The sequence below is a fragment of the Akebia trifoliata genome, chromosome 5, assembly GCF_017979445.1.
Source record: "Akebia trifoliata isolate Shusen 1 chromosome 5, ASM1797944v1, whole genome shotgun sequence".
NCBI classification, from domain to species: domain Eukaryota; kingdom Viridiplantae; phylum Streptophyta; class Magnoliopsida; order Ranunculales; family Lardizabalaceae; genus Akebia; species Akebia trifoliata.
In genome coordinates this window covers 33,008,041-33,024,330 of record NC_141379.1, presented here as the reverse complement: position 1 = coordinate 33,024,330, position 16,290 = coordinate 33,008,041, and the positions used below count along the sequence as shown (strand labels likewise).

Below are 16,290 nucleotides of genomic sequence, written 5' to 3'. Positions count from 1 at the left end.
TTAAAGAATCGTGATAATCTGACACTCTTTTTTATACGTTCTCTGACCTATCTATTCTCATAACCATAAATCTTTGTCCATGTGTATCCCGAAGCAAAAGACCTATAATTCTGTGAAAGAAGCATACAAAGAGTGTCAGATTATTACAATTATCTTAAAATCAAATTATTTATAGAATTATGTATGATGTCCCTCTCCTATAGATAGGAGCGGTGTCTATTTGGTACGTAGTCCGATGTGTTTAATCTCCAATTAAAACATGTCACGTAAACACCATATTTTCCTATAAGAACAGGACATCGTTCTCGATCACAACTCTTTACTATATATTGTTCAAGTCAATACATTCTTATTCTTAAGTTTAGAAGGTAAAAGAGCAAGAATCTTTAGATTGAAGACACATACTTAGCTTAAGAGGTCGACTATGACCCATTTTTTAAGGCAAAAATCATGGATTTTAACTGGAGATTAAAGATAAGGGCATTTAGGCCATAATGTTGTATGTACCCATAGGTACAATCTCCAACACTTCTTGAACATGTAGTGTTTGAGCACAGAACATACATGATGGGGATGTTGAAATCCCTGCTTAGACAAAAGATGGAATAATGCTGAAGTGACCTGATATCATAGTTCTTGACGTGAAAGTGCTTGGACAAAAGAAGGAATAATACTAAAGTGACCTCATATTGCATTTTTGACATGAAAGTGTATGGGAATCATAAATGTTTTTCATCAAGATACGAGTGCAAAAGTATTTATGATTCCTATCCATTTCCGCGTTAAGAAGTGTGATATGAGGTTCCACTCAGCACAACTCTAAGAGATCAGTTCTTCCTGAACTTAATAATTAAGTTGTCAACATTATTTGAATGATTGAGTTAATATTTTAGAGCCGCTAATACACTCTTCATAACAAAACACAATCCTTGAAACAATTTCAATAGTTGTATGCAATTATGTTTAGGCTCATAAAATTTTAAACCAAAACAAAAGAAAAAAAGAAAAAAGCAAGTTTCTATTGACACCCAACTTTTACTTATTACACACCATTCACTTATTTTCTTTATTTTTAATCGAGGTGTAATAAGTAAAAGTTGGGGGTGTCAATAGCAACTCTCTAATTTTTGCCAATAATGAATTAAACGGAGTCGAGCAATTGCAATGTAACTTCAATAGGTTATCAACTAGAGAAAGACGATTGAGATCATTTACGCATGTTCAACAAAGTTTGATTACAAAAACAATTTGAAGGAATGGCCTTTAGGTTTTTTTTTTTTTTTTTTAAATTACATAACCAAATATTGCAAAACCAAAGGGAAATAAAAGTAAATTCACTACAAAAGATTTTCGTTAAGTTTAGTCCCACATCGGACACAAATTGCCTTGTCTCTCTTCTTATAAGCTCCTGGGCCTCTCCACTCATTGCCAATTGGTTCTGAGTTGGACCCCCAAATTTATCAATCTCAATAATAAAACACGTGACTCCGAATAGAATAAATGAAAGATAAGACTTTGATGATCACGACGATGATATATATTTTTCCTTTAAACACTATTAGCATCTTAGAGCAATGAATATTATTTCACCATTCAGCTCTATTAGATTGCCAAATTCATCTACCGATTTTCAGAGGGAAGAAAAATTCTCCCATGTAAGTGCGCCACACCACATATGAGTCACGTAAACATTCTTCCTTTTCCCCTAAATGCAGTAAGTGCTTGGAAGGCATGAAAACCCAAACATCTTAGAACCATTTTAAAGATTGTAAGATCAATTATTAAAGGTCCCATTGTGCTCACTAATATGATATTAATACTATGTCAAGCTAATACAATTTATATTGAATTACTACTAGACTCGGCATACTTTTTCGGAGATATTCGATTACTTGACATACTTAGTGAACCAATCCAGCATGTTCCCATGGGACTCTTCAGCAGACTTCACAGCTGCTTCATCGTCAAGATTGTATCGCACAGTCCATCCATGTGTGACCCCAGGAAATATCTTCACATAGCTATCAACCTACAAAATTTAGAGCTTATGTTACAATTGATGAAATTATTATAACACATTAAATACGAACTAATGTCAATGCCTAGAAAGGATGTTAAGTATGCACCAATAATCAAATTACGAGAGTAGATACCAAGAAAAACCATCAAAATTCTGAGTCTCTCACCTCTGGTTTGGCAGATAAAATCTCCTCAAACTGTTTCACAAGTTCTGGTGGAGAATACTTATCGATCTCAGCACTTAATACAGCAAGGTGGACCTGAACCTCTGCAAAATGTATGCCCAATTAATCATTTTTCAATAGATCTTTAACTCTTGACTCATAACCAACTCAACAGGTGCTAAGAAGCAAAGAACATAATAAAAATCTTTGTGACCAACAAAACAGCCAAAGAGTAAATGTTATGTTGTTGGACTTGGAAGTATGTTTATTAGCAAAATTGAGATGATAGATCTTCTAAATTCACCTCAATTACCACTCAAACTTCAAGTTTTTCATCACCACCTCTACTCCCTTCCATGACCCACTCACCTTATCAATTCTTGGTATAGATAGAAAAAGAAAAATTCGGATAAGAGAGAAAAACGAGAGCGAAAAAAACATAAAAAGAAATAAAGATTGCCATTTTTGTTGTCTTTCAGTGGGGAGAAAGGTGCAATATCTTATTGGGCCTTGCTTGCATTAATTTCTCTTGAAATATTAGTCTTGTTGCTGCCAAACATTGATATTGACACCATAATGGATTGAGCCGATAAATTTTCAGCCTAGTAAATCCTTAACATCACCAAATGAGGCAAAAACATTAGAAAAATATTCATATATACCCTTGATATCATCAACGGTGACAAATGAAGGATGTAGCATCACTGCAGCCTTGATGTACTCATCGGATTTTGCTAGCTGTGTGATTACCTTGGCTGAGAAGAATCAAACATGTCAAATCTTTCAAAAATCGTGGAGTTTCTCCGGACGAAATTAAGGAGAAAGAAATCTTACCACCCCAACAAAAGCCAGCGGCACCAATTGCACATGTGCCATTATTTTTTAGAGCATCAATAACCGATTTGGCATCTTCGGCGACTTTTTCCTACAAGAATGATTCCAAGGCTTCAGATTGTATAAAATTCCCCAAATAAATCCAATCCTATGTATGTCATTTAGGTCAGAAACCAACCGGGACATGAGATCTTATCCATACTGCTAAAGGCCTATCAACATTTTCATATAAAAATGGATCCCCGTAAAGAAAGTCAGGGACTACCACGTAGAATCCAGCAGCTGCAATTTTGTCTGCAAGCTTCCTTTAAGAAACAATGTGGCAAATATTAGTTTCCAAAAGTATACACTTTAATGCATATAAAGCCATCCATAAACTGCTTTGCAACAACCGCTTCTTCGCTCCTACACTACTCTAGATGGCACAACTAAGATTACATCAAGAGAAGCACCTCACAACATGATATCGTTAGCCAACTAACTACTCCTAAAGACCGATTTGTTGGAGATGGGAAGAACTATGAATATAAGAGAATCGTGGGGCTTAACTCGGAGTATGACACACCCAAGAGTGAAGAAAAATATACACTCAACAGTCCTCCTCACCCCATAAAGGTGGAAAGAATCGAACCCATGACTTATACAAACCTAGCGCTCTCATACCATGTTAACCAACTACTCCCAAAGACCAATCTGTTGGAGATCAAGAGGAGAACCATGAATATAAGAGGGTCACAAGGCTTAACTATAAATATCTTGTATTTGAATCATTCATAAAGGATTGAAACAAATCATTTTTCAATAAGATTTGAACCAATAACAAAGGTTTAGAAGATCTTTGTCCTGGCCCGCCCACTAGTCAATGGGCACTTTTCATGTAAAAAAAAAACAGAAGAATCGCATCATATGGGAAAAAATTTAGGAATACAGATGTTTCATTAGCAAAGCTAGCAAGCAAAAAGACATCTTGAAATTTACTTGTTTTTGTGACTCCTCATTCTACGAAAACATTACATACTAGAAAATGGAAATTTTGACTCAACTTCCCTTCACTGATGTCTCAGTGCAATAAAATACAAGTCATCCTACATATGATTGACATTAAATAATAGGACCCGCCACATAAATCGAAATTCTTTGCAGATGGCCTACACAAATCAAAGGGAACAGAGGTTGGAATGTCAGTATATGGACTTATGCTTTGCTCTTGGTGAAGTTCATTATTCCCTGATTGAAGACTAATACGTACGTTTTTTATAGATAAATGATAATCAATTAGTATTAAGAGCAGAGTCGAGAATTCAATATACCTCAAATTTGGTGCTTCATATCCTGCAAAAGATAGGTCCTTCGTATAAGATCAAGATTAGAGTTACGGAAATAATGACGACAAAAACAAAGCTAATAATTAACAAATACATGTATACATCCCCTGTGCTTATATCACTTATCCCAAAAGCTAGTATTGATATTAATGCGTATCCTCAAACTTTGATTTTTTTTTCTCATAAACAAGTATTCATCTTTTAAAAGTGAATATAATTTTTACAGCGTAAAGTTTATAAAATCACAAATGAAGGTACATTATGGTTTTGACAACCCAAGATAAAAAATTGTGATGAACTCTTGCTCGAGGAACGCACGTGAAAACATTAGAATGTCACAAAATAAGAGAAATGAGAACCTAAGCATCATCATCTATGCCTTGTCCCATGTTATGGTCGGTGTGATGAATCTATCTTATCTCACCATATCTTCACTTATGGCATGGTCTGTATATCTTTGTTTTATACCCATCACTTCTCGTGTCTTTCGATGATATTTTTAGATCCTTAAACTTGCACCAAAGCACTTTCTTTAATGGTGTGGTTATTGTCTAAGTTGACATCCTATGTTGTTATTTGGATCACGACTCACTTACAAAGTAACATTAAGTACTAATTAAAGATATTGTTCACCCTAATAAATGGCAAAATAGGATTTATGTTGGTGAGATTGTAACAAAATTATGAGAGAAATTAAAAGAAGAAAATCAAAGTGGTGGGTAGTTACCAAAAATGTCCGAAACGAGAAGAATTCCAAGTTTGGAGTCAGGGTAGCCAGTTATATAGGTCTTGAGGCCTCCAAACTCCTGAACACAACCACCTCCATAGCTTGAACTAAGCGTTGGTGGATTCTCACAGCACTGAGGGCCTGACATCTCTTCTCTCTACCAATCAAACAGTTAACAACAGAACACTTTGATCACACGAACACGTGAAAGTGTAGGATTTTAATTTATGGTAGAGAAGATATCAAACAAGTGTCTTCTATCAAAACTCACACATACCTGTTCTTGGGTGTTGGTTACCCTTATATTGCCACGTGGAGCATTATTGGGCCCACTAATATCTGATGATGACTGTTCTTCTCTGTATACTTTAACCTACCACTTCCAAGTTCCAAGCCATAACGAGATAAAGAGGCCAAAAGTGTGCATCAGGCAGACTGGCACAAATCAAACACAAACACTCTAGAGAGGTATTCATGAACAACAAACAGATAAGTTTTCCTCTCAAATAATGATGTCACGTATGACGTTATTAATTTTCTTTAGTCCAACTAGACTTACAAAGTTAGTAAGGATTTCACCCTTACTAAGGGTCCTTCGGCTCACTTTGTGGCATCCAAAAACGCGATCCAATGCTTTAACGTCGTAGAGGACAAAGTTTTATGAAATTTGAAAGAAAATATTTTTGAAAAAACCTATTTTTCACCGTTGTATTTTAATTTTAAATTTAAGAGTTACGTGGAAGTTCAATAGCTGTCAATTTTCAAAACCTTCGATCAAGTCCTAAAAAATAGATTTTTATTTTTGGGATCTGAGATTTTCCGTGAAATCTAGGGGTTTGTGGTGTTGGATTGCTATTGTGGTAATCTATTTAAGCAAAGCAACTGTTAGTAAGGATTAAAATCTTACTATGTTAGTAAGAAAAATATTTCTCTCTCTCTTTTTTTATTTTTTTAATAACGATTACATCACTACTAACGCAATTACTTGGGGATGGTCTGAAACTGTAATATTTTAGCATATTTTAGTCAAAGTCAAAATACGATGGATTAAACATTTGAGCCGTCAACCCATGGACGAAAACGAAAGAGATTACACCAAACACATTAATAAACTAGAGATCTGCTATTGGCACCCAACTTTTACTTATTACACTCCAATTTCTTAAACCATTTCTTAACATTAAAAAGATTTGGCTCGAGTTATTAATCAACATTATAATACTTATTCAAACAATTTCAATAATTATTTACAATTAGGATTAGGTTCATATAAAATCCTAAACCTAAAAAAAAAATCAATAAGAAAAAAAGAGAGATATTATTTGCACCTTAACTTTTACTTATTCTCAATCATAAAGTTATTTCATTTATTTTGAATTGGGGTATAATAAATAAAAGTTGGAGTGCCAATAGAAGCTCTCATGAACTATTTAATTTTTTTATATTAATTTGTACAAATAGCAACCCCTAATCAAATAGACTTTTTTTTTTTTTTTTAATATTACTAGAGATTCAAATAGAAAAAATGGTACAAGCTTGGGTAAAAATTTTGGGGACGATTTCCAATAATGAGGTGAAATTGATCGATCATCGGACTTTGCTCGTTGTGCGACTATCTTGGCTGGCAAGAATAGAAAAGTATCAAATCTAAATCAGGTCTAGTAGTAAAGTTTGTAAATATTTCAGAGGACTTAATTAGCAGACACGATACATCCATTATTTGGGATGATCTCAAAGCCAAAATTTTCAGTGACATTGAAATTGACATCATTTCACACATTACTGTCATGGATGTGTGTAAGGTACCATATATGTTTTAACCGAGATATGAGTGAAAAGCATATATGGTTTTGTGCGCACCTCCATGTCAACAATGTGTGAAACGATGTCAATTTTAATATCACTCCAGCACAATTCTTTTAAAAAATGTGGAGCATATGCGGATTATGCAAGTATGCCTTTACATTTTAGAGCGGCAATAAGTGATCAAAGTGACAAAGGAACCTGGATCGAAAATAAATACGAACACTTCAATAACAAAACACACGACTTCGAATAGAATTGAATGAACAAATAGGAATCGTTTAGTCACCCAAAATCTTTAGGATAAGCTTTTGATGACAACCATGAGATATCAAATCACCCCTTTTAGAAATACGAATGTTTGCCAATCGACACTATTAGATTGCCAAATTCATCGATTCAGAACGATTTTTGAAGGAAACAAAATACTCCCATGGAAGTGTGTCACACCACATGTTACTTGTCACTTATTTTTCACACAAACTTTCCTCCTTTTCCCCTAAATGTAAAGTGCTTGAAAAGCATGAAAACCCCAAACTTCTTCAAACCATTCTAAATATTATAAGATCAATTACCACAGCCCCCCATTGTGCTCACTAATATGATAATAATAATATGTCAAGCTAGTACAATTTATACTGAATTACTATTAGACTCGGCATACTTTTTTGGAGATGTTCAATTACTTGACATACTTGATGAACCAATCAAGCATGTTCTGATGGGACTCTTCAGCAGACTTCACAGCTGCTTCATCGTCAAGATTGTATCGCACAGTCCATCCATGTGCAACCCCGGAAAATATCTTCACATAGCTATCAACCTGTAGGATACCAGCACCCCCTTAAATGATAGGTATACACCAATATTAATCAAGTAACAAGGGTACATACAAAGACTAACCACCAAAATTTTAAGTCTCTCACCTCGGGTTTGGCGGATAAAATTTCTCCAAACTGTTTCACGAGTTCTGGTGGACCATATTTGTCGAACTCAGCGCCCAATATAGCAAGGTGGACCTTGACCTCTGCAAAATATGTGCCTAATCATTTTTCAATAGATCTTAACCATTAACTCATAACCGACTCAGCAATGAATATAACAAGGCAAGAACATAATAAGATCTTTGTAGCCGCCAACAAAACAGACAAAAGGGTAAATGTGAAGCTAAACTTTGATGGTGCAAGCATTGGAATTCCAGGTGCTGGCTGTTGTGGATGTATTGCTAGAGATTTAAATGGAAAAAATGGTAAAAGCTTCATTAAAATTTTTGGGGATGGTTTCTAATAATGAAGCCGAATTCTTGGTACTCCTTGAAGGAGTTTATTCAGCTATATATTGGCTGGAATCCAGAGAGAAATATCCATACCCTTGATATCATCAACAGTGACATATGTAGGATGTAGCATCACCGCAGCCTTGATGTCATTGGACTTGGCTAGTTGTGCGACTACCTTGGCTGGGAACAATTGAAAATGTCATATCTTAGTCAGGTCTAGTAGTAGAGCGGTAAATATTCCAAACTATGGAGCTATTCCGGATGAAATCAAAGAGAGAGAAATCTTACCACCCCAGCAAAAGCCCGCAGCACCAATTGCAATTATGCCTTTACGGTTTATAGCAGCAATAAGTGGTTTGCCATCTTCAGCAGCGTTGTCCTACAAGAGTAATTCCAAGACTTCAGATTGTATAAAATTCTCACAATAAATCCAATCTAGTGTTCATCATTTCGGTCAGAAACCAACCGGTCCATGAGATTTTATCCATACTCCAAGCATATCGGCATTTTCATACGCATATGGATCCCCGTAAAGAAAGTCGGGGACCACCACGTAGAATCCAGCAGCAGCAAATTTGTCTGCCAACTTCCTTTTTAAGAAACAATGTGGTAGGTATTAGTTTACAACAATATAACAAATTTACTTCTTTTGGTGACTCCTCATTTTATGGAAATGTCACATGTCTCCTCATGTGTCTCTGCGGGGACTTGTGCTTTGGGTAAAGTTCATTGTTTCCTGATTGAATGATAAATACCTTTTCGGTTGAAAAAGGACAATTTATGTATCAAAAAAGGACGACAAGGAGACCTCCAACATACATATAGATTCTTCTAAACCGGATTTTTGAATTTGTGTGAAGTTTTAGAAATCAGGGCAGGGACTCTATTGGATAAAGAAGGGATCTCAATTCAATTCTTATCATCAATTTCAGTTTTTCCCCCTCTTCCCAAAACTTTCAGTTATTGAAACACAAAGCCAAGAATATAAAGGACAAGTTCATGTTTTTTAGGCATTAAACCACCAACTTGGAGAAATATCTACACTTAGATAAGAATGAACACCACGTGAAAACTGGAAAATTCGACATAAAAATTTGACAGAACAAGGCCCATGAATTTTAGAAACTGAATTTTGATGGTCTAGGACCGTCGAAATTCTTGATGTTCCCAGATTTGACGACTTAGAGCTTTCGAATTTCTCTCATCCTTCATTAATTTGACAGTTTCGGCCTGTTGAGAAAAAAAAATTGACGCCAATTGGACCTCTTGGTCCGTCAAATTTGGGCTTTTTTCACATTGTGGAAGTAAACTTCCGACAATCATTATGAGCTATTCTGTGTATGCTCACACCGTTAAATTCAAAATTAAGAACCTTCTACATAGATTCACAATGAAGATGTGTGAACAAAAGACTGCTAATAATGGACTGAAGTGCAACCAACCAACCAACAAACAAAAAAAGGAACGGTATGAGAAATCCAAGTAGTATGGTCATGTTACTGACCATGAAAATACTACCAATTAGTTCTAAGAGCAGAGTTGAGAATTTGACATACCTCAAATTTGGTGCTTCATATCCTACAAAAGATAGGTTATTTGTGTAGGATCAAGATCAGAGCGACGAAAATAATAAAACAAAGTTACTAACTAATGTATGTGTATATAACCCACGCTTGTATCCCAAAAGCCAACATTGATAATAATGTGTTTCCTAAAACAATTTTTTCCCTGAATCAAAATCAATTTCCAATCCAATTTTCTATCAAAACAAATATTCATCTTTAAAAAGTGAATATAATTTTTACAGAATAAAAATTCACAAAATTACAAATGAACTATATTACAGTTTTGACAACCCAATATGTCATATTAAGCACAGACAACCCAAACATAACCAATACTCATAAAAAAGGCACATAAATACATTAAAACCTCGCAAAATATGAGAAATGAAACAAGTTAAATATCATCATCATCATCTACACCTCATCCCAAATATTGGGGTCGGCATGATGAATCTTATTTCACCATATCTTCTGTTATGGCATGATCTTTCTATCTTTTCGTATCCACATTAATGTCTGCCTTTCTTTAAAATTTTTAGATTGTGCCAAAGCACTTTGTTTCAAGGTGCCTTTTTTGGTCTTTGTTTCACCATGGAAGTTAAAAAGACAGAAAGTAAGGGCGACGATGGATAAAAATGTGGTTTGTATAGAAATAGATGGTGGTGGTGATGTTGTGAGACAACTCAATCGAGGACCAATGTCACTGACTTGAGATTGTTGCATAATGGAGATACACAATGCTTAGAGACCACCACCATTCCCCAAAAGAAAACGTAATCCTTTTGCTATGAAAGGTTTACATGCTAAGCCCCTAAATCCTAAGTAAATCTTAGTCATTAGATTTCCCGAAAACATTAGAACCAAATATTATCAAATTATAAAATGCCTCAAAATAACAATAAAATTACCCGTATTCTTTTTTTAGCATGTGTTTGTACGTAGAGAGATAGATGGCTTTGGTAAGAGTGGTGAAATGGGGATTATAAAATAATAAATGAGTATATTCGAAAATTCTAGTTGTAGCTCCAATATAATAAATGCAATAAGATAAAGTCTGTTGAGATGGTGCGGACATATGCAAAGAAGACCAATAACAACACTAGTGAGGAGTGGTTTGGTGGAAGTCGAGAGTTCTAAAACAATAAGAGGAAGAGCGCTGAAAATGACATGGATTGAAGTAGTCAGAAAATATATAAAGGAACATGCCTTACTAAAGATATTATTTACTAAAGGTGTGCATGATGAGGAGACCCAACAACATCCTCATCTCAACTGTACCCATTCTAGAATAAATATATTTTTTGAATAGTGCTAAAGATACTTCCCACGACATTGCGTTTGACACTGTGCTCATGTGGAGGTGTCCACAGAACCATGGATGCTTTTCCCCTAGATACGAGAAAATACATCTAAGGTTATGGTGGTAATTAATAGTGCTGATGATGATTGATGAGTACATTATTATCATAAAACCTTCCTTGGGAGACAAATTCAATTACAATCAAAATGTGGGAACACATATTTATTAAAATTTAAAAGAACCCAATCAATATTTCTCAAAACCCAACATTACAGATTACAAAACAAGCAAGACCCACTTTACAAAACATGGAAAAGTTGAGATTAAAACCAAAATATCATAGATTAAAAGAAGAAAATTTAAGTGGGTAGTCACCAAAAACGTCAGAAACGAGAATAATTCCAAGCTTAGAATCAGTGGATCCAGTAACATAGGACTTGAGACCTCCAATCTCCTCAATAGAACCACCTCCAGAGCTTGAGCTAAGCGTTGGTGGGTTCTCACAGCACTGGGGGCCTGACATCTCTTCTCTCTTCCAATCAAACAGTAAGAGAACACTTCGATGACACAAGAAAAATAGATTTGAGAAATCCAAGATGTTTGTGCTCAGGGAGGGTTCCAAAGACTCTGGAAAATATGGAGTTTGGGCTTCCAGCGGAGACAAAACATACCATCTATTAGCTGTACTTAACTTGCCACGTGGAGATTGGTGGCCTCCCAAATTCATGAACGTCTGCTCATCTTTTTTTCAAGAGAGTTACTATTGCCACATTAACTTTTACTAACGCCCACATGATCGATTGTAAAGCTTGCTATAAAGATGCAAAGATAGAGATTTAAGAGATGGACTTTGGTAAGTCGAATTCGTTCTACAGGGACAGTTTGGATTCAAAATCTCATTCGGATAAAAAGGCCAAAACAGAATTAACAACAGATTTTTCTTAAAAACAAAATTGATTTGTTGCACAAATGAAATGAAAATTACTTGCAATTGAAATTAAAAACAGAAAAGAAAGATTGAAAATCTAAGAGAGAGAGATTAGAGAAGTTAATCAAACCTTTGCAATTAATCCATAATGTAGATAAATTCGGAATATAACTCAATCCATGGAGCAAGTCATTGCTCATGGATCGGACGGTGGAACAATTAAATTCTTAAGAGTAATCAAAGGATATTCATGAAAACACTAGTATGATTGAGATTGCCCAACTTATCTTCTGATTTTTTCACATAGCATAGCCATTCTTGAACTTATCTAAGTAATGGCTATCTAAGTTTGATCAGAATTATAAGTTGGATTACCTTAATCAGAATAGAATTTTCAGAATTAAAACATGTAAGCAAAGCAAGAATTTAAATCTACGCTAGAGGGATTAATTTGCTATGGCTTCCTTAACTTCTCTAATGAGAATTTAGCCAATCATTGCAAGCATTGTAATTGCAGAAAAATAATAAAAGAGAAAAGAGAGAATAGGTGAAGAAGATGAAGATGATGATCGATCCGAAATTCTTCTTTTATAGCTCTCCCAACAATTACACAAACAATGAATGGTTCATCTTGATGTTCTCACTACACTCAAGATCTCACCCAAAGAAAAAATTACAGAGAATTAAAAGAAGAAACTAAAGAAAATTATAGAAGAGAAGAGCCTAAGAGGGACCCAAGAGGGGACCCCTTCTTTGAAATCAACCCTCAAATTTATAATGTTCTTATTCGGGTAATCGGGGTGATTTGACGGATAATTCAATTCGAATGACCCAATTAGTTACAACCACCGAAGCTTCTGTAAAAATCTCGAAGACAAATTCCTCGAAATGACTGCGGCGCGGTCTTGGCTAGCCGCGGCGCGGTGACGTGACGCCCAAATCGATCGAGATTTTTCTGGAAACTTCCTTTCGGCCCGCGTATTGTAACCGTAATTGTTTCGCGATTTGATAACTTCCACGTACGCTTTATTTATCTACAATTAACAATAAAATCTCATTAGCTCTATTAATTTGGATAAATAATTTAATTTTATAATTATTTAAAGGAACTAGCATTTATAATGTGATAGAATCCGATAAATTACGGTCCCAAAGTCAAGTTATTGGGACCTTATCACCACACTAACTGTCTGCAATTTTGTGGGATTTACGTAGGAATTGGTGTGGCATTAGTAAAAGCTGGTGTGGCAACAGCAGCTCTGTTTTTAACTGACGTCTTAACAAAGTGAGTTTCATAGATAATTTATAGAATAATTTACCAAAACGGTAGAATTTTTGAAATTATTTACCAAAATGGTACACTATTCAAAATATTTTCGAAAACGGTAATTTTACCATTTTCGAAATTAATTTTTTTTATCAAAACGGTAAAAACAGTAAAATATATATTTTTTATACCGAAAATACCCTTTTTTTTGTTTTACATATGTATTTATAATTTTAACCTTAAAAAAATGAAAATCCAATTAAAAAAATTCACTCTCTTTCGGTAATCCAACAATCATATGTATTTACAATTTTTTTTTACCGAAATCATTTTTATTTTCGTAATTTTAGTCAAAAAATAAAAAGGGTATTTTTGGTATAAAAAAAATACATTTGACTGTTTTTACTGTTTTGGTAAAAAAAAATAATTCCAAAAATGGTAAAATTACCATTTTCGAAAATATTTTGAATAGTGTACCGTTTTGATAAATAAACGAAAAGTTGTGCATGTTTTGATAAATCTGCCTAATTTATAACCATCCGTTTTAGCCCATCATGTGATTAAAGAGGCCAAAAAAGGACTAGCTTCCTAAGCTAACTAACACATTCAACCTCCACCTTACACTTGACACATCTAAATCATCACTATTTGTATTATTTATAGGTTAATTTGATTTAAATTTTAAAAAATTGGATTTTTCTTCCATCAAACAAGGTTGAGACTCTTCAATTGACCGGACACTTTCAAAATCAAGCCATTTAAAACACATCGGACTCCTAACTAAGCCGTTTTATACATTACATGCAGCCTAATATAGTCAATCTCCAACCAATACATGACGCACAGACATCATATGTTGCTATAGGAAAGGGACACCATTCTAGACCACGACTCTTAACATGATAGAAAAAACATGGATTTCTTAGAAATCAAAATAGGCCTACTAGGAATTAGTACAATTTGCATTTTATGGAATCCATTGTGCCTGAACGATGGTGTGCCTCTACGATGAGTTGAGGCTAATAATTTCCTTAAAGTTTTTGAAAAGGATTATAAGAATCCTCCATCAGACATTATAATGTATTATTTTGTATGATTTAAAAAACTTAACCCCATTTTTTATTAAAAAGAAGCTAAAAGGTGGCATGTACAAACACACATGTATCAAACGGGTTTATCTGTAATTAAAACATGGATTAAAAGGTTTTGATAGAAAAACAGAATTTTTTGTAATTTTGAAAACTAATAATCTGATTCTTAAGACTTAAGGTGGTGATTTTCTTATTTTTTATCAAAATGATACTCATTATATTAAGTTTAAATCTCAAGTTAAGGACATTTTTGAAATTCAAATTTTGGTGTCCAATTACTTTTACCCTCTTCCCTCATTATATAATAATAAAACAAAATAATAATAAACTAACATCTAATAGTGCAATAGGGGCAAATCGTCAAACCTACGGCTTTTTTTTTTATTTAACGAAATAAAGGGGCTAAGACTTAGAAAACTTAATCCCTTGTAAAAAAAAAGTCATGAATCATCATATATATTTAATGTTTGTTATGGATCAATTTAGAGTCGGGATCCAGTCAAGTGTCCCGTTCCTAAACAATGTTAGATGGCACCCCATTTTATGCCACATGGCATTTTTGATGACCTACTAACCAAATGAATATGTGGTCCATCCCCTATAAAATCTACATATAAAAGATTTGTTTGATTGGTGATCTGCATCTATTGATAATAGTGTTGTCTTAAGAATGATTTCTAATCATTGGATTTAATTTCAAGAGATGAGTTCTAGTGGATACAAGTAATCAATTACTATGATTTTTTGTACTTAGGTTCACCAAGGGATGGACCACATATCTATATGATCAGTGGGTCCCAAAAATGCCATGTGACATAAAAATAGGATGCTACCTGACCTTGGTTAGGAACATGACACCTAACTAGATCCCCACTCATCAATTTAAACTTTCATAGATTTTCCTATTAAATAAAGACTCTTGATCCAATATGGTGTCCCATCCTATAATAAAGGTGAGGTATCTACATGGCGTGTTATTGTTGGAGTTTGAAACACCTAGGACTCTTAACCAAATCGTGCACTCCACCAGAAGTGCTTGAATTCCAACAAAAATGTGCCAAGTAAACACCTTACGTTTTTATAGGAATGAGACACCATTCTACATCACTCACTCAAAAATAAAATGGAACATTTCCACTTCTTGAAGTAAGTGTTATACTTTTCTCAATCTATGTAAAAAAAAAATTTTCTTTTCAAATCAAGTCTAGTTATCTCATAGCATTTGTTACTTGATCTCTTGTTTCGGGACAACTCTTGTCAGATGGAAAGAATAAGAAGAAGAATAAGATAAAATAAAATAAAAGTTAAGAAGGGAAAAATGAGAAATCTCATGATTTTCATCCAACCCAATCTGGGTTAGGATCCCTTGACTCCTAAGAATGACTCACGAAAAAAGCACATGATCTCAACTCTTTAAATGTAAAATCCAATGATTGAGATTTATAATCAGGACATATATCTTCGAGATCTACCTTCGGATTTTGTGTTTAAATGGATCATGTGTTTTTTTCACGAGTCAACTCAATCTTAAAAGACATTTTATGCAATACTCATTGGTATACTAATTTTCTAAAACATAGCATCAAGTGGATTTTAGTGACCGTTAATTTCAATGTAAAAGGTCATTGTCATCATCATTAAAATATTATCCCAAAGATAAAGAATCCATTAAGCAAATCATATTTCTCAAATAAATTAATTCTAACTTTAAAATAAAATAATTTAAAACAGTCTCATGTGGTGTGGATGTTGCTAGATGTTTCATTAGGTACACACACCTACATCTAAATAGTGCAATTTTGAACACCAAAATATCAAAATCCATCCAAACCATACATTCTCATTAGTCCAAATGTATTAAAGGGCATTTCAAAATTATCAAAATGTACACTTCATTTAGGAAAAAACTTTGAAGTGAGCAATCCACTTAAAAATTTTGAAAGAACCCTCTCCCTTAAATTACACGGGACATTTCCAAGGAGGTATTT

At 34.1% G+C, this 16,290-nt stretch overlaps 2 protein-coding genes across 5 annotated transcripts; both read right to left on the bottom strand.

The window, feature by feature from the left end:
- Positions 1 to 1,732: 1,732 nt before the first annotated feature.
- Positions 1,733 to 5,499, bottom strand: LOC147402341 (endo-1,3;1,4-beta-D-glucanase-like). Of its 3 annotated transcripts, XM_086443956.1 has the most exons (8): positions 5,347 to 5,499; positions 5,070 to 5,226; positions 4,328 to 4,349; positions 3,196 to 3,322; positions 3,018 to 3,108; positions 2,846 to 2,938; positions 2,187 to 2,287; positions 1,733 to 2,029 (listed from the first exon to the last, which is right to left on the bottom strand). In XM_086443956.1, the coding sequence occupies exons 2-8, from the start codon at positions 5,215 to 5,217 to the stop codon at positions 1,889 to 1,891; spliced, it is 723 nt and encodes a 240-aa protein (XP_086300082.1). In that variant the 5' UTR covers positions 5,218 to 5,226; positions 5,347 to 5,499; the 3' UTR covers positions 1,733 to 1,888. The 3 variants fall into 3 exon arrangements, with proteins under 3 accessions (XP_086300082.1, XP_086300084.1, XP_086300083.1); XM_086443958.1 differs by lacking the exon at positions 2,846 to 2,938; XM_086443957.1 differs by lacking the exon at positions 5,347 to 5,499 and having other exon boundaries at positions 5,070 to 5,284.
- Positions 5,500 to 7,080: 1,581 nt separating this feature from the next.
- Positions 7,081 to 11,670, bottom strand: LOC147402340 (endo-1,3;1,4-beta-D-glucanase-like). Of its 2 annotated transcripts, XM_086443952.1 has the most exons (7): positions 11,392 to 11,670; positions 9,708 to 9,729; positions 8,618 to 8,741; positions 8,440 to 8,530; positions 8,242 to 8,331; positions 7,799 to 7,899; positions 7,081 to 7,695 (listed from the first exon to the last, which is right to left on the bottom strand). In XM_086443952.1, the coding sequence occupies exons 1-7, from the start codon at positions 11,537 to 11,539 to the stop codon at positions 7,555 to 7,557; spliced, it is 717 nt and encodes a 238-aa protein (XP_086300078.1). In that variant the 5' UTR covers positions 11,540 to 11,670; the 3' UTR covers positions 7,081 to 7,554. The 2 variants fall into 2 exon arrangements, with proteins under 2 accessions (XP_086300078.1, XP_086300079.1); XM_086443953.1 differs by lacking the exon at positions 8,242 to 8,331.
- Positions 11,671 to 16,290: the final 4,620 nt, after the last annotated feature.